Source organism: Bos javanicus, chromosome 29 (genome assembly GCF_032452875.1).
Source record: "Bos javanicus breed banteng chromosome 29, ARS-OSU_banteng_1.0, whole genome shotgun sequence".
Classification (NCBI taxonomy): Eukaryota; Metazoa; Chordata; class Mammalia; order Artiodactyla; family Bovidae; genus Bos; species Bos javanicus.
Window position 1 is genome coordinate 45,226,111 of NC_083896.1, and position 26,061 is coordinate 45,252,171.

Here is a 26,061-nt window from a genome sequence, read left to right on the forward strand (position 1 = left end):
AATCTCTCTCTCTGTCTTTGTTTGCATAGGAATAAAGAACTCTGTAAAATATTAGAGAAATGCAAGAAAATATAAATAGCAAATATATATAAGAATAGGACCTAGTGATCTGATGGCTTAGGTTGAGGGTACAGGTAGGAGTCTGGCTAAGTCTGAGAGTCCATGTGAAGTGAGTCATACAGGTGTCAACAGGCAAAGCCCCACCAGAGCCTAACTGTTTTGGTATTACGTGTTAATGCTGGTTCCCCTCTCATTTCTACTGCCTCCTCTATTCCTGGTCTCCTTGAAGTAGGCAATGGGCCTTTACTTTCTAGGGATTTGTTCAGAAGGTTTCTGTTGTACCTTAATCTGTCAACTCTGGAGTTTTAAAAAGGTTATTAAAGTTGCAGTCACATCTTTGACCTATTGTGGAAGAGAAACATTTCCCAATGAAATCAGAAAAATCCATATAAAATTACTTAGAAAAAATATAATAATACATAAAGGCAAGGCAGAAGTATCAGCCGTATAGTAATATACCTGGGAAACTGACTGTCCTATTCATATAGAGCCTAACCACATTGGCTTTGGGTGAACCATGCTGAAAATTGGATGCTTAATAATTCGACCAGCAAATGAAACTGAGAAGTAGGAATATGCAACCATAAGCTGATGTCTAGGAGCTTTATATTCTTGAACTTGACTGTTGTTAGCCAGAATCCTTTGATATTTAAAAGACAGTCTGTTCAACTGGATCCTGAGGAATTTCACCAGTAGGGAAGAGGTATTCAGGGAGGAGTTATTCTAGAGTTATAACTGGTATGAGAAGATTGAAGCTTCCTGATACAGGGATGTATCTCTGAGAGAAAGAATCTTCATCTAGGAAGAAGGCCTCATGGTGAGGCTCTTTTCTCTTGAGTAGGTAGTTTTTCCAGAGGGTGGCATGAAAGGAGGTATCCTTGGACTCCTGTAGGTAAGTGGTTTCGTGAGGAAAGAATGTTTGGTCTTAATAAGGCTGTGGCCACAATTGTGGGCTGGCTCTTGTTTTTTATATTAAGAAAGGCCACAGACACTGAGCTAACAGTGGAGGTGAAGATTAGGTGCCCAGGCGTTGAGGAAGACATTATGTTTAACTGGCCAAGAAATGACAACGATGGCCTCTGTCACTAACTCAGACCTCTGGCAGCACTTATATAACGCCATCAGTGGGGGTGAAGGGTTTTCTCTGCTGTCTTGGTACCCGAGTCCAAATTCCATTTTCTCTTCCTGGCTTTGACCCTTGTTAGGGGGTCTTAGTAACTTGAATGGTGATTCATGTTCCTCTGAAAGTGAGGCAAGTGAATGAATGACATGTGTTATTGTCTGTTAATGTTTTTATTTAAACTGAATTGGACCACCTGGATTGTACTTTAAAAGATTAAGGTGCTAGAAAGTGACTGTAGGGATCAGATTACACGGGAATACAAATATCAGATAGCATTGTGGTTAAGAGCAGAGATTTGGGGATTAGTCTAAACAGTTCCATCACCTACTGTCTCATGTTGGGCAATGTATTTAACCTATCTGTGCCTCTTTTCTTGTCCGTAAAAGAACCTAAGACTAGGTCCCATACTATAGTGTGGTGAAATCTAAATGTTGAGATAGTTCACGCCAATTTCATGTGGTACATGGCATGAAGTCGGCATTCAATACAAGTTAGCTCTTTTACTAGTGATACCCACATCTTACCAGCCTGTTACTGCTGATACCTACCTTAGAAAGTAACTTGAGGAATGAATGAATTGATTATATAATGCTTCTCAGTAAATTCTAAGGAATGCTGTTCGGTTTGCATTTTACACACCCAGTTGTTATTTTGATGTTCTTCTTGTGAGTCACTATTATTTGCTTCCATCATGTGGGTAGAGAAACAGATTCAGGAGGAGAAGGGAGTGTTCAAATTTAGATCTGTCTCAGGCCCCTCTTTGTTTGAAGCATGGGTTGTTTATTCACTTAGCTTTTTGAGGGCTTTACCTATCTTAGGATATTCTGTAATATCTCATCCTCTAGGTTCGGTGCTTCCAGATGTGAGTTATCAGGTGGAATCCAGTGAGGGAGAAGATCAGTCTCAGGATATGGGCTCCCAGGGACAAACTGTGCTGCTTTTTCTCTTTGTGGATTTCCACAGAGAATTTCCAGGCCAGAAAATGGAACTCTGGGGTAGGTATAGAAGAATGGGGCTGCCACCTTGGATGTGCTTAAATGTTAAGAGAATAAATAAAAGAGACTTGGGGACTTCCCTGGTGGTCCAGTGGCTAAGACTCGATGCTCCTAAACTCTCCAGTGCAATCCCTGGTTGGGGAACTAGATCCCACATATGTCAACTAAGAGTTCACATGCTATGACTAAAGATCCCACAACAAAGATCAAAGATCCCATGTGCTGCAGCTAAGACCTGGTGCAGCCAAATAAATCAATAAAAATATTTTTAAAAGAAAGGAGACTTTACATGAAGCATAAATCTGAATAGATGTGCTTCTGTAGAATAACACATTTCAGTGAAAAACTTAAATAAGTTAAATTATATGCTCTGTGAGAAAGATCTATATCTTGAAGCATCACCTAGATGATGACAGTCCCAGATTTGGTTGACCAGAAATCAGCAGACACTTCCTGTTGGTCCCTACAGAGTGTATTACCTTAGACGGGTAGTTCTCAACCTCAGCTGCACAATATATTACCTGAGGAGCTTCTAAAAAATGCCCACGTCTCATCCCTAGAGATTTGGGTTTCCTTGGACTGAAGTGGGCTTCAGGTTTCAGTATGTTTTTAAAGCTTCTCAGGTTGGAGTACTATTCACCATCCTCCTGCTTTCCCAAGTACAATCAAGAAAAGCTATCAGTCTTGGCCTTAACGCAACATCTCAAATTCAGCACAAGGAGGTGTGGGAGTGCATTGGTATGAATGGCTTTGTGGGATTGCCACATCGACTTCTGGAATAGGACAAAGAGTCCTTGTTCAGGCATACAGATGCCTTTGGCATTTATCTAACAGATAGGTAATAACCTGCTATCAGAAGGTTCTCTCTGTTAAAGCTGTGATATACATCCTGTTTTGTGCTCCATGAAACACGTGCATCAGAATCACCTGGAGTATTTGAAAATGTGCAGCTTCCTGGGCAAGGATTTACTCAGTTTTGCTAATGTAAATATCTGTATGGCTCAGGAATATGTTTTTAACAAAATTCTCAGGTGATTCCTAAACATGGTACAATTTGAAAACCACTGAATATAAGAGTTGATGCTTTTGAATTGTGGTGCTGGAGAACTCTTGAGAGTACCTTGGGCTGCAAGGAGATCAAACCAGTCAATTCTAAAGGAAATCAACCCTGAATACTCATTGGAAGGACTGATGCTGAAGCTGAAGCTCCAGTACTTTGGCTGCCTGATGTGAAGAGCCAGCTCATTGGAAAAGACCCTGATGCTAGGAAAGATTGAGGGCAGGAGGCGAAGGGGACGACAGAGTGTGAGATGATTGGATGGCATCAGTAACTCAGTGGACATGAGTTTGAGCGAACTCTGGGAGATAGTGAAGGACAGAGAAACCTGGCGTGCTGTAGTCCATGGGGTTGCAAAGAGTCGGACATGACTTAGTGACTGAACAAATAAGAGTGGCTTATGCATTTGAATCCAGTATCTGAGACATAAAGTTAAGTGTTCCTCAGTGCCCTCGGAAACTCTGAAGGAAGTAGCAAGAAGTGGAGCTTCTGAATGTCTGGGGAAATGTTCACGAGCCTCCCTTTCAGGGCTCCTGACTTGTTTCTGTGTTATCCTTCCTTTGTGGGCCAGTGTTTTTTCTTAAGACTTTACTCTCTAGGCATTCCAGTGCTGCTTGGTGTGGCCCTGTTCCCACTGAGTCATAAGAGAAATGAGACAGCTTACAACCCCAGATCAAAAGAGCTGACATTGACTGGTGCCAGTTATTTGTTGAACCTGTGGGATTCTTCCTGCTGCCAAGCTTCCATGCCTCTCCTACTTTTCCCCACCATGTAGATATTCATTAGGAGAGAAGCACTGCTTTCCTGGGCTTCGGCTTGCAGCTCTTTGAAGAGTTTGTGTTCCCTGGTGCCCCACTGTTCCATTCATTAAGATGCTGGAATGGAAACATAGAAGAGAGCAGTCTGTGAGGCTTACAACTAGGAGGTCAAACGTGAAAATGCCTAGGGCTGTTGGTTACCTGCTTCTGCTCGCCTGGACAGAGGCTCTTAAAAGAAGCAGCTAAGTATGGTGGAAAGGACTTCAGGGTACAATCAAGAGACCTGGGGTTAATTTTTAGTTCTGCTATCAAATTCCTTAATGACTTTTGGGAAGCAAGTCACATGAATTATCTGATCCTTTTCATATATTTAACATGAGATTGTTGGGCGAGGTGCTATCAAAGCACTTCCAAGTCTAAAGACCCTCTTAAGATGTAAGATCTAGTATTTTTAGGCTTTTTTTTTTTTTTTTAGGTCTGCTATGTTCAGCCTTCCCTAGGATGACATAAAGTCCTGGTACCCCATTCTGAATCCTATTAAACATATTTCCTCAGAAACCAGGGTTACCTATCATTCTTCTAGAACTGTACTGGTTTGCACACCTCTGTTTAGCTTGACTCTGAAGGCCTGCAGCATTTCAGGTAGTTGTACTAAGTATTAGATTAAATTGAAATTCATCACTGCATCGGTAAACAGAGCAGTTATTATCTTAAAATTCCTGGGGCTTCCCTGCTGGTCCAGTGGTTCAGATGCTGTGCTTCCACTGCAGCAGATTGGGGTTCAGTCCCTGGTCAGGGAAGTTCTGCATGCCATGGGGTGCAGCAAAAAATAAATTTTTAAAAATAAATAAAATTTCCTTAGACATCTGAGAGTTTAGGACTAGCTTTTGAAGAAGATGCACTGTAAGGGTAGGTAGATATAGACACATGTAGTAATTTTATAGATTATGTAGTGATTTTATTTTCTTTTCCCCCTCTTCTTTTTCATATCCTTGAAAGCTTTCTCCAGAGCTCCTTTTAGGAAACAGATTGTGCAGAACTACAGTCTGTTTCCATGTATCTTAAAAAAAATCCCTGAATTGGCCTTCTGCCTACCTTGTCATGGTAACTTTTCTATGATTAACTCATTATTTTGCCACAGTGTTAAAGGCATCTGGTGGTATAAGCAGTTTTAGGAATGAAACTATAGCTTTTCAATTAAATGACTGCTTTCAAAGGAGGTCTAACTGATTTCTTAAGGCTATTCTTAGGACCAAACTATAGAAAATAGTAATCCAAATGATACCGTCATAGCAATAGTGATATTTTCTGAGTATTGCAATGTACATCCCAAAACACTTGCTATGTATTATCCCAGTTTATCTGCACAGAATACCCATGATAGCAAGTGGTAAAAGCCACTTTCTGCAATAAAATGAGAAACATTTGAAGTGACGTGGTCACTATTAGTTGGTGGTAGAATCGACCATGGAGTCTGTGTTGACTCTAGTTCCAGACCCCTTTGGAGCAGAGCACATACTACCTTCCCCTCCAGAAAAGCATCACGGTGCCTTGTGGTAGCAAATGTTCCTTCTGACTTCCATTTTAAACACAGCCCTGAGAAAAGCACGCCAGCCTTACCTTTGAGCAGACCATCCAGAGAGTAGAAAAGCACCAAAAAAGGAAGATTAAGAAGCATTTTCTCCAGATACCCTGAAAAGTAAATTTGTCTTCCTCTATTATATTCTTCCTCTATATCAGGATCATCAATGCTAAAGTATTGTTTAATGATGTATTTTGCCCATCAACCTCACGTGTTAGCTTTTCTGAAGGATGCTGAGCAATGGTGCCTGTGGTTACTTTATCAGAGATAATCCACCATTTAAAAAGACTATACCAGAACTTCCCTGGTGGTCCAGTGGTTAAAAATCTGCCTGCCAATGCAGGGGACACAGGTTTGATCCCTGGTTGGGGAAGATCCCACTTGCTGTGGAGCAACTGAGCCCATGCTCCACGACTACTGAGCCTGTGCCCTGGAGCCTGGGAGCCACAACTACAGAGCCCATGTGCTGCGACCACTGAAGCCTGTGCCTAGAGCTGGTGCACCGCAACGAAGAGTAGCCCCCACTCAGCACAGCTAGAGAAAAAGCAGCGCATCAGTGATGACCCAGCTGAAAACAAACAAACAAACAAACAAAAAAGTAAAAAGACTATACCGGCAGTTCTCAGAGTCATCTTTGATACCCTGACAGTGACAGTGGTGCTCACCAGCAGCGACACTCTAAATAGAATTGACATACTCTCCGGGAGGCTTTGCCTTTCCTTTCGGAGTCAGTGGTATCACTGTTTAGAGTATGTGGTGTATATTTCTGTTTCTGATGTGAATTAAAGAGGATCCTTCGTCTGATTCTTCAAACATAATATTCTGCACTTTTAGTGAACTTTCTGTCCTTTGTAAGTGGAAATTGGGTAGGTTTGTAAGTTTTGGGGTTTTGTGTGTGTGTGTGTGTGTCTAAAAAAGGAATTATTTGTGTATGGGTGGAAGTGGCCTCTTCTGTCAAGAGGCCTCTTTCCCATCCTTAGCCCTGACTCAGAGCACATGAACAGCAGTCTTGAAGTGGTCATTCTCACTCAAGGTTACCAACATTCTCCCTCTCCTTAGGAGTCCACACTTTGCTCTCAACTCATCTCAGGGCCATCCTCAGGGAGAGCCACAGCGTGGTTCAGGGTTGCATCCAGGCCGCTGTGGACCGGGCCTTGGAGCAGCATCACCAGGCTGTCAAGGTAATAAGAAATTCACAGCTCCCTTTCTCCTCCTCTCTCTCAGAGAAAGATAGAGTATCTGGCAGACAGGGGCTGAGAGCCCTTCCTCCCTTAATGCTTCTTCCTCGTCTGTCACCTGGGCTGATCTTATAAACTGCCTCTAGCCTTGGAACTCAGGCTTTAGTCTAGACCGATCACTGTAACCACTTGCTTAGTCTTACCTCCTTGTAGGTGAATTTGAGTAAAGAGGGGCAAAATAATAGACGGGGAAAATGACTGACAATAAACCTCTTTTTTTTTTGAGAGCAAGTTTTATGTTCTTTTTGGAACATGTGACTGACTTCATTGTGTTTCTTCACAAGCAGAACGGGCTTGGTTCTGCCTGCCTGTCAGTTGGTTTTCAGCACTCCTATATGCCAGGGGACAGGAAAACATAACGGAGGAACAGTACACACTGAACTCAGGACTCTATATTAATTCGAGGTAGTTTTACACATTGAACTAACTTGTATATTAACTTCCAGTGCCATTAATGTCTTCTCTCTCACACACTGAGGTGCTTTATTATTCTAACCTTAGTGAAGTGAAAGTCACTCAGTCATGTCCAACTCTTTGTGACCCCAAGGACTGTGGCCTCCCAGGCTCCTCTATCCATGGAATTCTCCAGGCAAGAATACTGGAGTGGGTTGCCATTTCCTTCTCCAGGGGATCTTCCCAACTCAGAGATTGAATCCAAGTCTCCTGCATTGCAGGCAGATTCTTTACTGTCTAAACTACCAGAGGGGCCCTAGAATATTTATTTTAGGTAGTTCTACACATTGAACTGTCATTGTATATTAATTTATAGTGCCATTAATGTCTTCTCTCTTTCACACACCAAAGTGCTTTATTCTAACCATAAGTTCTAGACAAATTGATAGCACATGCATGCACTTAGCCTGAAATTTAACTGAAGTATAGTTAATTTATAAGGTTGTATTACTGCTGTACAGCAGAATGATTCAGTTATACATACATATACATGCTTTTTTAAAGAAAAATCCTATTCCATTATGGTTTATCACAGGATATTGAATATCATTCTCTGGGTTATATAGTAGGACCTCGTTATTTATCTATTCTATACATAAAAGTTTACATCAATGCACCTCTCTTATCTATATTTCCCCTTCTCACACATGCTTCTAGAGCTACTGTTTCAGTAAATCTTAAATTCTCCCTCCATTTGCTAATCCTTTATAGCATCACTTTGTCTTCATATCTGGCTTTCTGAATTCCTCCATCTTGTATACTTTTGGTAACACATTTATTACTTAACATTCCCTCCTTTTCAAGCAAAAAACAACCACACTAAGAGTAAAGCTTGAAGCGTTGTATTTTTTAATGGTAAGTATATCTGCTTTATTGCTCAGTGTCTTACTGCTTGTCTTTTCTGAATGTATCTATGTCAATAAGTCACCTCTGTGAAAGGAGATAACATTTTTAATGTATTTAAATTCCTTAAGTGTCCTTTATGTCACGATCTTAGTAAGTATTGTTGGTGGAAGGGGAAGCATTATTGAAATCCTGCTCTGACTCAAATATTTGGTCCCTTTAGGATTCTCTGAACCAGCAGTTTTGGATTATTATAAACTATGGTTTCCCCCTTCTTGTTTCGTTCCCTAGGCTCATCAGAAACTACAGGCCTCACTGTCAGTGGCTGTGGATTCCATCATGAGTATTATGACTGGAAGCACAAATAGCACCTTCCGGAAGACCTGCCTCCAGACGCTTCAGGTTGGTAAGGATTGGAGATGCTTAAAGGTGTGGGGTTTTAATGACATTCTGCTGCCTCTCTTCGTAATATGTGCAGTGCTCTTAGAAACACTATTTACTTTGATCCTACTATGATTCTACCTAAGTAAGTGTTTTATGATGTGTTCATTGAATAGAGAGGGATGTATATACTATTTTATAAATGAGAAAACAAGTTATTTAGGATTTCTGTTTCCTTTAGGTCATACAGATAGTTACAAGCAGAGCTAGGATTAGGTCATGAGTCCCAGTTTCTTACTGAAGAGTGTTCTGTTACATCATGGTGACAGAATACATTGGAAATAACTGAGCAACGATAAGCATTACATATGTTTGGCAGTTTGGAATAATGTAACAAGGTTTGGAATCAGAGGCCTGAGTTCAAATCTTGACTCATTTACTTATTAGCTATGTGGACTTTTCTGTGGTTCATCTACAAATTAGAAAAAATAGTAGTATGTCACAGGGCTATTATGAAGTTGAGGGCTAAATGTGAATGTGTGTAACACATGGTAGATTCTTTAATAAATGTTGGTTTCTTTCCTCCCTTCCTCCCTTCCAATGTGTGTTGACCAACTGGTATTATCAGTGGGGTAACACATTCATTCCGTGTCAGTTGCTTCATTTTGTGTACTTTTCTCTTGAGAAAATAGTGTAATATAATTAATAAAATTTATCACTTAACTTTTGCATATTTATCTCATATATATTATATAATTATAGCCAAAGTATTCTATATTAATATATAATTTGACCTTTTCCCTTGTTTCAACAGTCTTAAATACTGGTTAACCACTATTCCACTGTGTTGGTTTAATATCTTAATAAACCATTCCCCTACTGACAGATATTTAAGCTGTTTACATTCTTTCTGCCAATAAATAGTTCAGTTAATACCTGTATGTGATATCTTACTTCTTTTGAATCATCTCCTAGAAAAAATTTCTATAAATGGAGTTAATGGGTCAAAGTGTATAACACCTTTATAATCTAGTGATTCTTCTCACAGCTTCACCTTTCTGGGTCATGTGGGTAGCACAAGGTATTAAGAAGGACACTATACTGGCAATCCTAAAGTTAGCCCTAACTTTCATACTAACTGGCTATGAGATCTTAAGTAGGTCACCTCTCCTGTTTGAATTTCAGTTTTCTCATCTATTACAGTGTGTTGTATTAGGAGACTACTCAGGTCCCCTTTAATATCTTACAATTCTATACTAAAGTTGAGGTTGTTACCCATTCCTTATAGATGCAAACTTATTACTGTTCCTTTCCTCCCTGAAAGATTTATCTGGGGGAAAAAGTTCCTATATCAGCCTTCATTGTTCAGGAGATACCTTTGCTCTCTTGGAACTTGTTTTAGAGGAAAGCAGTTTATATAACCTCTTCACAGACAGATGGCTCTCTGGGATATATAATCTCCTATAGAGATAGGAGAACAAAGACCTTGTGTGATCGATCTCGCTTAGGTAACAGAATCTGGAAGATATATAGGAGCCACAACTGCCTGTCCCATGTCAAGTATCCCCAACCTTCCTTCTGCTTACCCTGTGTCCACAGGAACTAGGGAAACTTCTAACACAACATGAGGATGTCATTGGTTTGCCTTTCTATCTGTCTCGTCCTCTCCCCGTATAAACTTCCTGTGGGTACTCACCCTTTGGTTGCCAGTAGTGGAACTCAGCATGTTCTATTTCTGGCCCTTTTTAGGCAGCTGACACACAGGAATTTGGGACCAAGCTGCATAAATCATTTCATGAGGTCACCCAGCACCGATTTGTTTACCACTGCTCACAGGCGGTGAAGCAGGTAAGTCTAAAGTAATAATCAGTACTTTGGTGCAAATCTCCCATTTGATATATGAGAAACCTGAATACACAGGGGTTAGGTGTACTGCTTTAGACTGCACAGTCTGAGGGTAGCCTTTCAGTAAGGAAGCCTGTGGTTTAGAAAAACTTCATAGAACATAGTATTACATAGAGGTTAAGAGCATGATTAGCAATGTCACTTGAATTCCATTTCTGCCACTACCTAGTTTGCATGGTATTAATATAGAAGCTATTTATTCCAACTCTCAGTTTCTGTAGCAGTAAAATAAAAATGATGCATACCTAAAGTGATTGTTGTAAGGTCTGAATAAGAGAATTATGTGAACTACCAGCACATAGCTACTTTTATGATGATGATGATATGATGGAATTCTTATGTTTAGTTTTGCCAAATAAAAAACATACTTTTATCTGTTCACCTTTTTGGATACCAGAGATATAGAATTATATTAGTTGGCGTCTCTGCCCTCAGGGGGGTCAAATAGTTACCGGCTTCTCTACTGAGTGAAGAGAAATCATATTTGGGATATTTTATGTTTCCTGATTCTAGGTGTAGGTACTAATAGTGTTCAAGCTGAAGCCCACCTTTCTGACTTTCTTGGCAATAATCAGCAGTATTGACTTTTTTGGAATTGAAGTATAAGATGAGTAAATAAAAGAGATTAAGGGGGAAATTATTATGCTGTGGCATTTGGCCAAGATAGAGTAACAGGGACCAGATTTACCCTCTTGCCTGAAACAACCAAAAATCTGGACAGTAACAAAAAGTACAACATATGAAACAATGGTTCTGAAGACATTGGACCTCAGAAAATGGATGGGATAGTCATTCTTGAGAGACAGAAAGCAAATGAATTGAGCTTTATGATTGCCCTCACACACCACCTAGAGAAAGCACAGAGGCCGTGGAACAGGGAGAGGGAATCCAGGCAGAGCCCAATGGTCTCCCTGAATTGAGTAGATGAAGCTGGGGATCCAGGGATGCCAGTGCAGCTCAAGTTTTCAGGGCAGAGTAGCAGAGAAGAGAGAGCTCACTGAGGTTCCTCTCTTGAGTATTCAGTTGAATACTGGTCAGTCCATTCATGTGAAAAAACTGTCCAGGTTAAGAACCACTCAGAAGGATTAAAGGGAACAATAAGCAAAGTTTACACAGGGCCAGGAATAGTGCTTATTGCCATCAACCAGAGAGGAAAGTCTTATAATTTATAAGCACCAGGTAAGATACTGGGCTTCCCTGGTGGCTCAGTGGTAAAGAACACTGCCTGCAGTGCAGGAGACACAGAAGATGTGGGTTCTCTCACAGGAGATGGCTGGGTTGAGAAAGCCCCCTGGAGAAGGGCGTGGCGACCCACTCCAGTATTCTTGTCTGGGAAATCCTATGGACAGAGGAGCCTGGCAGCTACAATCCATGGGGTCACAAAGAGTTGGACACAACTGAAGCAACTTAGCACACAGGTAAAATGCCAAGAATAGTCTTGCCTCAGAAATGGAGAGAAATTACATCCACAATAAGCACTCCTTGGTTCTGCTTAACAAAGCTCAAAAGCAGAAGCAAGACCTAAAAGGATAAAGTGGTTTCCAACTAATTCAGTGGCATTTCAGAGAAAAGTTCAAAAATATTTATAAGGGGGAACTTCCCTGATGGTCCAGTGGTTAAGAATCTGCCTTGCCATGCGGGGACACGGGTTCAGTCCCTGGTCAGGGAACTCAGAACCCTCAAGCCACAGAGCAGATAACGCCCTGCTGCAGCTGTCAAGCCCACATGTGCTCCAGAGCCTGTGCCACGACTAGAGAGCACAAGCGCTGCACCTGCTGAGGCCCGTGTGCACTGGAGCCCATGTCCCACAGGGAGATCCCACGCGCCGCAACGAGGACCCGACGCAGCCAAATGAATGTATTCTTAAAGAATATAAGAATACAAAAATATCCAGCACCCACCAAGATAATGTTCATACCGCCTTGAATCTGATAAAAAAATTCACAAGCATGCTATGAAGCCGGAAAATACAGCCCACATGAAGAGAAAACTCAGTGGATTGATCAGTCAGTCAAAACTGATCCAGAACTGACATGCAAGATAAAATTAGTAAAAAAACATTTATTCTTAAAATTGTATTCCATATGATCGGAAGCTAGATAAAAGGTTGAACATATTAGTTAGACCTCAGGAAGCTAGATAAAAGGTTCAACATATTAGTTAGAGATATGAATGGTATAAAAAAGGCCCCAAACAAATTCTAAAGTGAAAGCTAATGTCTCCAAGGTGAAAATTATACTGACTACACCACTAGCATCAGCGGCACATTACTTAAGGAAAACATATAGCAGTAGAAACTGAAACTGGACACAGAGGTTAAAATAACAATAATAGAGCACTAAGCCTCTGCGAGCTGTAGGGTAACTTTGCATAGCCTAACCCATGTATAGTTAGAGAATCTGAAGAAGCAGCAGAGGTAGAAAACATGTTTGAAGAAATAATGGTGGAAATGTTTCCAAATTCGATGGAATGTATAAATTATACAGATCAAAGAATCTTAAACCAAGCCCAAGAAACAAGGAAAACTACACCAAGGTACATCATAATTAAATTGGTTAAAACCAGTGGTAAAAAGAAAATCTTAAAAACAGAGACCAGAAAAACCCCAACAAGAACAAAACACCAAAACCCTTCTTTTGTTACAAAGATAAGGGTTATAGCAAGTTTCTTGTCATAAACTGTATAAGCTAGAAGAAAATGGAGTTATAATACTGAAAAAAATAACCTGTCAACCTAGGATTCTTTATCCAACAAAAGTGTCCCAAAAATCAAATATGAAAAAAAACAAATAAGTGTCCTTAAAAACAAATAAAAACAATGACATACAGTGAAGCTTCCAACTAGAATAAGAAGAGCAAATTAAACATAAAGAGAAGCATGAAATAATAAAAGATTAGAGTTGGAAGTCAGTAAAATAGAAAAACAATAGAGAAAAAAAATCAATGAAACATAAAGGTGATTCATTGAGAAAGATGATTAATAAGAGAGAAGACACAAACTGCCACTAATATCGCAAATTAGAGAAGTGGCATCAAATATTAAAAGAATTATCAGGGAATATTATGAATATTACAATAAATTTGACAATTTAGATTAAAGGGAAATTTCCTTGAAAGACATAAATTACCAAAGTTCACACAAGAAGAAAAAGCTTCTATACCTGGTAGCTTTATACTATTAAAGAAATTGAATTTTTAGTTAAAAATCTTACCATCATATTCAGATTATTTTAAAACTCTCAAAGCTCACTAGTAAGAAAATAAACAACCCAGTTTGTTTAATTGGCAAAATATTTGAACACACATTTTACAAAAGAAGATATATCACAGCAAATAAACATACAAAAATATGCTCAACATTATTAGTCATTGCTGCTGCTGCTGCTGCTAAGTCGCTTCAGTCATGTCCGACTCTGTGCGACCCCATAGAAGTCAGCCCACCAGGCTCCCCCGTCCCTGGGATTCTCCAGGCAAGAACACTGGAGTGGGTTGCCATTTCCTTCTCCAATGCATGAAAGTGAAAAGTGAAAGTGAAGTCGCTCAGTCGTGTCCGACTCTTCGCAACCCCGTGGACTGCAGCCCACCAGGCTCCTCTGTCCGTGGGATTTTCCAGGCAAGAGTACTGGAGTGGGGTGCCATTATTAGTCATTAGGGACGTGCAAATCAAATCTACAATTGAGTAACATTTCACATGTACTTAGAGTAAGAAGACTAACCATACCAGGTGCTGGCAAGAATGTGCAGGAACAGGAACTGGAACTGTTATACCCTAATTGTAGGAATGAAAAATGGTACCACCACTTTGAAGAACAGTTGGCAGTTTCTTGAAAAGGTTTATGTAACTCACCACACAGCCTAGCCGTTCTGCTGCTGGGTGTTCACCCAAGAGAGATGAGAGCGCGTGTCCACACAGAAGTGTCTGCACCAGCGTTTATGGCACGTCTACCATTTCTGTAATAGCCCCAAACGGGGAACAACCCAGTGTCAACAGGTAAATGAATAAACAAACTGTGGCATATCCATTCAATGGAATACTACTCAGCAATAAAAGGAATGAACTTTTGATATACAGTAGGCTGGATGAATCTCTAAACAGCCATGCTGAATGAGAAAACCTGAAAATACAAGAGTACATAGTGCTTGACTGAATTTATACACAATTCTATAAAATGCCTGTTACTGTATAGTTACAGACCAGTGGTTGTTTACAGATGGGAGGTATAGGAGTTGGAAGGAGTGAGGAGTTATGAAGAGCAGAAGAAACTTTTCAGGGTGATGGATATGCTCATTATCTTGATATAGTGATGTTTCACATGTATTAATACATATGCCAGAACCTATCAAATTGTATTTTATAAACATGTAATTTATTATTTGTATGCAAGTTATATCTCAGTAGAGTTGCTGTAAAAAAATTACAGACACCGTTTCTGAGAGAGTAACACCTCTTCTGCTTCTCTCCCTCTCCTGTTTGCCCGATCGGATGGGGAGGTTTAGACACCGAGACACCCAGAGACCGCAGCATCTCATGGGTTTGCCCACCCTCCTCTGCTTTGTAACAGGGAAGCCCCTCTAAGTGCCACCTTCACCACACTGGGTTTTCTTGGCTGTACATCCCGGCTCGAAGCACCTTCCTAGGAAAGCATCAGTTGGTTCACTGCAAATACTCTTTCTGGTTTCCCTGCAACTTGGGAAACTGCTGCCCACAACCTGAGCAAATAAAGGCTATTACCCATTCTATCAGTTTCCCATGGATATTGTAACAAATTACCATAAATTTGGGAACTTAAAAACAAAAGGAATTTATTATCTCTCAGTCTGGAGTCCAGAAGTGTGAAACAAGGTGTTGGCAGGACCACGCTCCCTCCACTGGCTCAAGGGGAGAATCCTTCCTTACCCCTTCCAGCCCTGGTGGCCCCAGCTGTTCCTTGACTTGTGGTCACACAACTCCATATGGCTGTTCCTCTTTGTCTCTCAAACATCCCTCCGCCTTTCTCTGGTAAGGACACCTGTCATTGGACTTGGGGCCCTCTGTAAATCCACAATGATCCTATCTTGAGATCCTTAATTATGTCAAAGACCCTTTTCCCAAATAAGGTCACATTCACAAGTACTGGTGGTCAAGACCTGAACATATCTTTGGGGGAGCCACTACTCAATTCACTACAGCCATCCACAGCTTCAAGTTTCTAGGCATAGATCGAGGGTAAGGTGTATGGCATTATCACGGGACCTGGGAAACGGGCAAGATCTAAAAGTGTTCCAGCCTGGGAAGTCCTTTTGCTTGGGTCTCTCTGATAACCCAGTGAGATCTGAAAAGGAGATGATCTGACCTCCTTTGCCCCTTTGTGTTGCTATAGTGATGGCTCATAGCCTCAGGGCCATTTATAGCCCAGTAAACTTGGCAGATGGCTAGTCTTACACAGTAGTCATAGGTCTTGGAAGGAGGAAACATTGAATCCCTAATCTGTGCCAAGATTTCCACTTTAGTCTCCACAAAAATCCTATGAGGTAGGTTGTAGTTTTCCCATTTTATAGATGAAGAAACTGGTTAGACAACTTCTTTAATTTGCCCAGAATCACACAGTCAGTAAGTGACAAGTCTAGGATTTATAATGAGGGCTCCTAGATCTGAAGCCTAGTAACATTTTTACCATATGGGACTGGATCACAAGCCTGGGAAGATGAACAGTGACCAAAGGCATCAAGTAGAATCCATACTACTTTACTCACGATCATTACCTGCTCCCTCTGATAATGGCCATTTAGTGACAGCTTGTTACTGGCACACGAGTGGCACCTAGTGGCTATGGCTAAGAACTACAAGAACGATGATGCTAGGTCCAGTTCTTTTACCTCTGGACCAGTCCCTCAGTTTCCACTTCTAAGCAGGCGAAGTAGAAGAGCTGACCTCTGAGTAATACAGAATGAAACCGTCTATGGTTATTGTGTCGTTTATGGAGAAATGGAAGAAATCAAAGAATATTTAGAGTCTTATAGAAGATACTTGTGGAAAGGTCACTCCAGGAGTGGAGATTTTAAGCCTCGGTGTTGGAACAGAGGACAGTTGGCCATGAGACAAGACAGTAATCTTGGGCTAACTGTCACATTTGAGTGTGGGGACTAAAAACTTAAATCCAGAATAAGTAGGAGCAGTAGCAGGAAGAACTTTCTAAGGAAAGGTATCATTTCCTGGTGGTAGATCAGAATAATGTCTGATAGAGTGTTAAATTCAAGGAGGTCTATCCTGTGGAGAGGGCTGCCTCACCTGGGGAACTGATGATGAATGGGGGGTGTGCAAGATTCCCCTGGAACTCTGAGATTTATATCTGAATTTAGATATTTCTTTGGTGTTACCAGTTTCAAGATAAGGTAAAGGTTTGTCTATTACATGAGATTTTCTAGGCTGGAGTGAAGTAGAATAAGCTTTCTTTCAAAGAAGGAAAAAAATGTTTGGAAATTTTCCTAATACTATTTCTTTTTTTCAAACCTTTAAGGCCATCTTTAACTCTTCTATGTTCCTTAGAGTATAATTACTTAAAAATTAAAACTGGCTTTAGTAAACAATATATGATGGAATGCATTGAGCTATAATTCACATACTATAAAATTTACCATTTATACAAATTCAGTAGTTCAGTTATTTTAAGTATATTCACTGTGTTTTCCAGCCATCACCACTAAATTCCAGAACATCTCCATCATACCAAAAAAATATATATAAACTGTACCTAATTTGTAGTCAGTCTCAGTTCTCCTATCTCTTGTCCCCTGGGAACCACTAATTTACTTTTCTCTCAATGGATTTGCCTATACTGGGTATTTCATATAAATGGAATTGTACAATGAGTGGATTTTTGTGTCTGGCTTTTTTCACTTAGTGTAATGTTTTCAAGGCTCATCATCCACGTTATAAAAGGTAATAGTACTTCGTTCCTTTTTACAATTGAGTAATAGTCCATTACTCATTTTAGTAATAGTCCATACCACATTTTAAAATCCATTTATCAGCTGATGGACATGTTATTTCCACTTTTTGGCTATTATGAATAATGCTGCTGTAACATTTTTTGTGTGTAGACATATGTTTATAATTGTTTAGCAGATAGCTAGGAGGAGAATTGCCGGGTCATATGATATAACCTGGTGGCTCAGACAATAAAGAATCTGCCTGCAGTGCAGGAGACGTTGGGTTTGATCCCTGGGTCGGGAAGATCCCCTGGAGAAGGAAATGGCTACCCACTCCAGTATTCTTGCCTGGAGAATTCCATGGACCAAGGAGCCTGGCGGGCCACAGTTCATGCAGTTGCAAAGAGTCAAGACACAACTGAGCAACTAACACTTTTTTCACTTTTTCATGATAACTCAAAACTGTTTTCCAAACTGGCTGCGTTACTTTACTTTCCCACCAGCACTGTATAATGGTTCCAATTTTTCCACATCCTTATCAATAGTTATTATTTATTACTATTACTACCATCACACTGGGTGTGAAGTGGTACCTCATAGTGGCTTTGATCTGCATATTCCTAAAGAACAATAATGCTGAGCATCTTTTCATGTGCTTATTGGCCATTTACCTCTCTTTGGAGAAATGTCTATTCAAATTTTGTCAAACCCATTTTTAAATTAGGTTGTTATTTTACAGTTGAACTAGGAGTTCTTTATTCTGGATACAAGTCCCTTATCAGATATGATCTTCAAATATTTTCTCCCATTCTTGTGTGTTGACTTTTCACTTCCCTTTAAGTGTCCCTTGAAGCACAAAAGTTTTTAATTTTGATGCAGAGGATACCTGTTTTTATATACTTGTATTGAAAAACAAGTAGCTCAGAGGATTGGGTTCTGACCTTTGTTTCCCTGTCCAAATTGAACCAAATAGCAGGGCTCTGAAAGGCTATGGTGGTGGTGGTGGTTTAGTCGCTGAGTCGTGTCTGACTCTTGCGACCCCGTGGACTGCAGCCTGCCAGCCTCCTCTGTCCATGGGTATTCTCTAGGCAAGAATACTGGAGTGGGTTGCCAGTTCCTTCTCCAGGGGATCTTCCCGACCCAGGAATCGAGCCCAGGTCTCCTGCACTGCAGGCTATACAAGACTATAAAATGTGCCCTGTGGCTTCCCGTGTTTGACCTCAGTCAGTCATTTGTTTATCACTTGGCCTGTGCAAGGCACTATGCTAGCGTTAAGAGATACAGAGGTGATGAAAGTGGAGTCGCCCAGTCGTGTCTGACTCTGCGACCCCATGGACTGTAGCCTACCAGGCTCTTCCGTCCATGGGATTTTCCAGGCAAAAGTACTGGAGTGGGGTGCCACTTCCTTACTCTTCAAGGAATTTAAGATGTAGAAAATGGACATGAACACGTAAAATGATGAAAGGGGGCATGCAGTGCCTATCTCAGAGCCCAAGGAGCAGAGCAGATAGTAGATGAGCGACTGGGCCTCAGGGAGGAAGGAACTGCCTGGAGTCAGCTGCGAGAGCTCGGAAGGAAGGAGGGAGCCTTGATGGCGGGAGCTGGGGAGGGGGTTCACGAGCCAGGAGGAAGAGAGGGTCCAGGTGAGGGAGGAAAGCCCCTGGGGTCCACAAAGCCACCAGGCCTCACTGGGGCTTGTTCATGCTTCTGCAGAACTCACCTAGGACTTCTAATTTTTTAAGCAGCTGCTCCCAGAGAAAAATGAGGCAGAGCAGAACACAGACGAGGCACATGAGAACAGCAGCCTGGAGCTCCTTGCAGGTAGGATTCCAGCTTTTCAGGGGAGCCCTGGATCAAAGCTGGGAAGTAAAAAACGTGACTTCAGAATTTCAGACTGTGCCTTACACCACATGTCTTCCAGGACATGGCTGGCTCCCACAAGTAGGGTATTTTGGGGCAGCGGCTATTGTACCGAAAGCTGGTACAATAGGTCTGGAAATTTGTTGGCATAGTTACAGATAGCTGCACATGATGGGGTGAGGCCCTCAATGCAGTCAGTTCTTTTGTGTCTTTTCTCAGTCATTCGTGTTGATACTGTGGCTCTCCCTGGTTGGGTTACTACTCTGTTTAGGGCTATGGAATCTGCTCCTGAGTGCAGACACCCCGTCAACCTCCATGAATGTTATGGGGGAGGTGAGCGTGTGTGTGATGTAGCAGTGATTCTACTGTCTTTACCCCTCAGGGCCTGCAGCAGCAGGTGTGCTTGTGAAAAGAATCCTAGCCACTGGTGCCTGAACCTGTATGGTGCAGGAGCCAGGCACTAGTCTGAATTCTGAAAGTATTATATATAGTAATGCTCTTAATTCTCAAAATGATACTATGGTACTATTATTATCCTCATTTTACAGATGAGGAAGCTGAGGCCCAGAGATGTCAGTACCTACCTGAGTTCGCACAGCTTGTAAATGACAGAGCCAGAACTCGAACCCAGCCAGCCTAGTCTGGCTAACAGAGCCAGACCCGTGGGGATGTACTGTCAGACGAAACAGTGCCTAGGCTTGAGGGAGCTGGGGGACTGGTTTCAGCATCGTGCTTTGTTGGTGAAACTTGCCAGGCTAACAGCAACATGCTGCATGGTGTCTATGCTAAGGTCTTAAGATGTGTTTCTGAATCATTCTATTGAATTATATTTTAAATGTGGGGGCTATTCCTCCTGAAAAGAACTGTGCAGTGAAGGCTTGTATAAATTTAGATTTGGCAATTTAAAAGAATGGAAGTGTATCACCAAACACAATTTAGTATTCACCACATACAATTCAGTATTTGTGCAGTGAAAAGATAAAAGAGTAAGTTTCCTTAGAAGAAAGAGGGCTTCCCTGGTGGCTCAGATGGTAAAGAATCTGCCTGCAATTTGGGAGATCCGGGTTCAATCCCTGGGTCAGGAAGATCCCAGGGAGGAGGAAATGGCAACTCACTCCAGTACTGTTGCCTGGAGAATCCAATGGACAGAGGAGCCTGGCGGGCTACAGTCCATGGGGTCTCAGAGTGGGACACGACTGAGCAACACTTTCACTTTCTTTAGAAGAAAGAAATTAACATTTAATTCAGTACCTTCTGTGGACCCAGGGAGATGCGAAGCTTTTAGTTACCAGTCTTTCACAGTGACGCTTTGCGGTGGGGAACACTGATGTACTTAGCAGGAGGAAGATCTGAATTTCAGCCTGCTGCCCTTAAAGCCCATGCTTTCTCTACTGAGTATTTATGCTCTGGTGGACCCACCCAGAAGAGTGTTTGAGCTGCTCTGCCTTACAGAGCTTCAACTCTAGTTGCCGTGAGTCCTGTGTCCCACGTTGGCAGCTATGCTGAAGAAGATCAACAGTGTGTGATGCCTCAGGTCCATTCCCTGAAGAGCCTTCAGTTTGTCAGTGCTTCCCAGTCTTCCTGGCTTTCTCCTCAGTGGCTCCTCCATTCTTTTAAAAATCTACCCAGCCTCTACCCAACCTCCTCACTTAGCCTCCTACTTCACTTACTAATCTCTTTTTTCCATCAGATCAGATCAGTCGCTCAGTCGTGTCCAACCCTTTGCGACCCCATGAATCACAGCACGCCAGGCCTCCCTGTCCTTCACCAACTCCCGGAGTTCACTCAGACTCACATCCATTGAGTCAGTGATGCCATCCAGCCATCTCATCCTCTGTCGTCCCCTTCTCCTCTTGCCCCCAATCCTCCCAGCATCAGAGTCTTTTCCAATGAGTCGACTCTTCACATGAGGTGGCCAAAGTACTGGAGTTTCGGCTTTAGCATCATTCCTTCCAAAGAAATCCCAGGGCTGATCTCCTTCAGAATGGACTGGTTGGATCTCCTTGCAGTTCAAGGGACTCTCAAGAGTCTTCTCCAACACCACAGTTCAAAAGCATCAATTCTTCAGCGCTCAGCCTTCTTCACAGTCCAACTCTCACATCCATACATGACCACAGGAAAAACCATAGCCTTGACTAGACGGACCTTTGTTGGCAAACTAATGTCTCTGCTTTTGAATATGCTGTCTAGGTTGGTCATAACTTTCCTTCCAAGGAGTAAGCATCTTTTAATTTCATGGCTGCAGTCACAATCTGCAGTGATTTTGGAGCCCCCAAAAATAAAGTCTGACACTGTTTCCACTGTTTCCCCATCTATTTCCCATGAAGTGATGGGACCGGATGCCATGATCTTCATTTTCTGAATGTTGAGCTTTAAGCCAACTTTTTCACTCTCCACTTTCACTTTCATCAAGAGGCTTTTTAGTTCCTCTTCACTTTCTGCCATAAGGGTGGTGTCATCTGCATATCTGAGGTTATTGATATTTCTCCCGGCAATCTTGATTCCAGCTTGTGTTTCTTCCAGTCCAGCGTTTCTCATGATGTACTCTGCATATAAGTTAAATAAACAGGGCGACAATATACAGCCTTGACATACTCCCTTTCCTATTTGGAACCAATCTGTTGTTCCATGTCCAGTTCTAACTGTTGCTTCCTGACCTGCATACAAATTTCTCAAGAGGCAGATCAGGTGGTCTGGTATTCCCATCTCTTTCAGAATTTCCCACAGTTTATTGTGATCCACACAGTTAAAGGCTTTGGCATAGTCAATAAAGCAGAAATAGATGTTTTTCTGGAACTTTCTCGCTTTTTTGATGATCCAGCGGATGTTGGCAATTTGATCTCTGGTTCCTCTGCCTTTTCTAAAACCAGCTTGAACATCTGGAAGTTCACGGTTCACGTATTGCTGAAGCCTGGCTTGGAGAATTTTGAGCATTACTTTACTAGCGTGTGAGATGAGTGCAATTGTGCAGTAGCTTGAGCATTCTTTGGCATTGCCTTTCTTTGGGATTAGAATGAAAACTGACCTTTTGCAGTCCTGTGGCCACTGCTGAGTTTTCCAAATTTGCTGGCATATTGAGTGCAGCACTTTCACAGCATCATCTTTCAGGATTTGGAATAGCTCAACTGGAATTCCATCACCTCCACTAGCTTTGTTCGTAGTGATGCTTTCTAAGGCCCACTTGACTTCACATTCCAGGATGTCTGGCTCTAGGTCAGTGATCACACCATCGTGATTATCTGTGTCGTGAAGATCTTTTTTGTACAGTTCTTCTGTGTATTCTTGCCATCTCTTCTTAATATCTTCTGCTTCTGTTAGGTCCATACCATTTCTGTCCTTTATCGAACCCATCTTTGCATGAAACTCACCCAACTTGTATTTCGCCCACTGCCAGACCCTTATCAGCACAGGGCCCACCCCTCCAGGGGGCATTACTCCTATTTTCTTGGTGCCATCAGTTATTCCTTCGGCACCTTCAGCTCCTTTTCTGAGTTCTCTCCATCAGGAGGTCCATCTTCAGAAGGACATCGCCCTGATCTTGACCTTCTCCCACCATCCCCTCACACCGCAATCAGGATTCTCAAAGGAGCAAGCTGCATTCCGTTTCCGTCTCTCTCTTTTGTTCCCTCTCTAAGCCAGGGCACTGCTTTTCCTGTGCCTCTGAACTGCACGGCTCTCGTTTGGGAAGGCCTCTTAATTACCAAATTGATTGTGCATTTATCTGTATCATACCTGGACTATTTGCAGCACTTGGCACTGTGAGACTGTGATGCACCAGGTTCTCCTCATCGCTTACCTTTTCTCTTTGACTAGCTTCCTCTGGCCACCCCCAAACAGTGCTCACACCGCCCCCCCTCCCTAGCTGCTCTCTTCCATCCCAGGCACTGACGGCTGCCTCTGGGAACGAGGCTCATCAGTTGGTATGACAAGTCCAGGTCTCTCCTGAGCCTTAGATGGAGACCTGTCTGCTCCATATGGTGGCCCATATGGTCAACTTCCTCTCTCCTGGTATCTTGCCCTCTGCACACACACCCAAGATCAGTTCTTCTTTCTTTAGTCTGTGTCAGGATTAGTAGCACCACAGTCGACATATCTAGTTTTTCACATTAGAATCCTGAGATTCATGTGAGATGGCCCTCATTCTAATGATTCACATCCAGTCTACCACCAAGGCCTGTCGATTCAGCCTTATGAATACTTCTGACTCCTCCATCCTCACTGCCTTCACTTCTGGGCTCTTAAGGTCTTCCCTCCTCTAACTTGACTCTAAGCCACATGTTTGACAAATGATCATTCTGAAATACAAAATTAACAATGTACCTCATGTTTAAAAGTCTTCACTGCCTTCCAGTTTCCTATAAATAAAAATCCATTTCTTAGCCTGCCCTGATTCCCACTGACCCATTCAGATTCATCTCCTTGAATGCCCATCTTGCATTTTATGTAGGATACTGCTTAATGCATTTGCGTGTTTGCCTCTTTCAGCCAATTCCCTTCCTCTACTTGTCAGTCCAGTGTATTTCTCTTCATCCTTCAAAACCCAGCTCAGACATCTCCTCAAGGAAACCATTCTTCACTTACAGAGATGGTTAACAGCTTCTTTCTGTTTTACCCCCTGGACTTTGTACACGCTACTGCACCCTTCCTAGTACCTGTGAGCTGCACCTAGGGAACAGCTTGTTGATCTACGTTCCCAGGACCTGCTCAGGAAGAAGCTATAGATCCAAACGCTATAGATGCAAACTTAAAGTTTGCACTGCCAACTGAAGCCTGAGCAACAAAGAGGGAGAGAGGTGAGGCCAGGCTTTCCGGCAAGTAGGGAGGAGCTGGATGGTGCAGACTCCACGAGGAACGTGTCAAGTGACCGACTTGGCGCGAGCCCCAAGTAAGGGCTTGGTTCAATCCCAGATGTCTTCCCAGGCCCAGCTCTGTGGGGACAGGGAGACCCGAAGCCAATGTGCAGCCTCAGCCTGATCCTGTAGACCCGGTGCTGCCAAGTTTTAATGCGGACAGGACCAGATGAAAGGGTTCTGAGGTGGGAGAGCTAAAAGAGTCTGAATCTAACTCCTCCCTTTCTCCCAGGTTTCCCCAAGCACAGGACAGGGGAGTGAGATGAGCGGGTTTGTTTTCTCCTAGGGACCGGCGAGCAAACAGAAAACAAGAGGCTTAAGAGAGGCAGCCAAGGCATGGAGGCGACGCGGGCCTTCCGCTCTGCTGGGGCCTTGAACCCTTCAGAGGCCGCCTCGCGCCGCGCCGAGCCCACCGCGGCCCCGCTGACCTTTAGCAGAAGCAGGACGGGCTCCGGGAGTGGCCTGGAGGTAACCGAGCTAAGGTCGAGTCGGGAGGGCGGGGACCCGGCCACGGCCGAGGGGTCCTCACCCGGGTCCCCTTTCCTCCTGCAGGACGCGCTATGGCTGCAGGAAATTTCCAATCTGTCCGAATGGCTGAGTTCTGGGCCTGGGCCCTGAACCTGCCCCCTTCCCCGCGCTTCCACGCCCACCCAGCCGCCACCCGGGTCGCCTGTTCTGTTTTTCAATAAACCTGCTCCGCACGCGCAGCTTCTGCTTCAGTGTGGGGGCGGAGTCGGGGGCGGGGCCGGGGACCGCGCCGTCGGATGACCTCAGCCACGCTTCCGGCAGGCGCGGGATCGCGTCACTGCGGCGCGCCGCGGGTCCAGGCGCGATGGCGGCGCTGGGCGGGGACGGGTTTCGCCTGCTGTCGGTGTCGCGGCCAGAGCGGCAGCCCGAGTCGGCGGCTCTGGGCGGTCCAGGCCCCGGGCTGTGCTGCTGGGTGTCTGTGTTCTCTTGTCTCAGCCTCGCCTGCTCCTACGTGGGCAGCCTCTACGTCTGGAAGAGCGAGCTGCCCAGGTGCGGGGGCTGCGCGCGCTGCCGGAATCCGCGCCTCCACGGGGCGGGGCTGTGGGCGGGACTTGGTGGACAGAGGGCGGGGCCGCGCCTTCACGGGAGGCCGTGGGTCCCCTGAACTTACTGCCTCCTTCTTAGGGACCATCCTGCAGTCATAAAGCGGCGCTTCACCAGTGTCCTGGTGGTGTCAAGTCTCTCGCCCCTCTGCGTGCTACTCTGGAGGGAACTTACAGGCATCCAGGTGCGAGGGAGGCGGGGCAGAGGGCGGCGGGCGAGCGATCTCGGGACTCTAGGGGAGGGAGCGAGACTGATGCCCCCTTTCCTGTGGCTCAGCCAGGCACATCCCTGCTCACCCTGATGGGATTCAGGCTGGAGGGCATTTTCCCAGCAGCGCTGCTGCCCCTGCTGCTGACCATGGTGAGTGCTCGTGCTGTATCTTTCCTTCTCTGCTCTTCGTTAGTGAGACCCTCCTTTTTTTCCTAATCCTGATTGTGCCCAGCTGTTGATTGATGAGAGACAAGAATTGTGAGATGGCCCAGGGCCCTCGGGTATGCATAGGTGGGAAATCCTGGCAGAAAACAGGAAGCTTGAAATCTGAGGCTGTGTCTGGACAATCCACAAGGGCAGTGGATTATGAGCCTTTCCTTTGATCGCTCCTGTTTTTCTGTCCTCAGATCCTTTTCTTGGGCCCACTGATGCAGCTTTCCATGGATTGCCCCTGTGACCTGGCAGATGGCCTGAAGGTTGTCCTAGGTGAGTCCTCAGGGCCAAGGGAAAAAGTAGGCAGTCCAGGATAATGAGGAGAAGGGATCAGTGCACTATGGTGGGACCTGAGATGTTCTGTTTCTCACCAGTAAAATGGGAACACATATCAGGTGGCCTCTAGGAGTTAGTTCCTAATGTCCAGTGAAGCCTGTAGGAACCCCTAGCAGTATTTGGGATGGACAAGAAAGGTTGTCCGTTGCTTCCCTTGACCTTGGTTTCCTAAAAGAGAGCTGGTCTTGGGCAAATTTTGATGGTTCCAGAATTTACTG

At 43.5% G+C, this 26,061-nt stretch overlaps 1 protein-coding gene across 18 annotated transcripts in view; it reads left to right on the forward strand.

Moving 5' to 3' along the window:
- The window catches only part of RCE1 (Ras converting CAAX endopeptidase 1), a 108,004-nt gene that overhangs the window by 80,096 nt on the left and 1,847 nt on the right, over positions 1-26,061 (forward strand). For 12 of the 18 annotated variants that reach the window (XM_061407112.1, XM_061407109.1, XM_061407105.1 and 9 more), the window contains 9 exons: positions 2,029-2,178; positions 6,635-6,756; positions 8,401-8,511; positions 10,240-10,338; positions 19,046-19,124; positions 24,300-24,481; positions 25,166-25,268; positions 25,365-25,444; positions 25,702-25,780. In XM_061407112.1, the coding sequence (XP_061263096.1) occupies positions 2,029-2,178; positions 6,635-6,756; positions 8,401-8,511; positions 10,240-10,338; positions 19,046-19,124; positions 24,300-24,481; positions 25,166-25,268; positions 25,365-25,444; positions 25,702-25,780 (1,005 nt within the window). Of the gene's footprint in view, positions 1-2,028; positions 2,179-6,634; positions 6,757-8,400; positions 8,512-10,239; positions 10,339-19,045; positions 19,125-23,837; positions 24,199-24,299; positions 24,482-24,646; positions 25,031-25,165; positions 25,269-25,360; positions 25,445-25,701; positions 25,781-26,061 lie in introns of those variants that run through there. The other 6 variants (XM_061407114.1, XM_061407100.1, XM_061407116.1 and 3 more) reach the window with 6 other exon arrangements.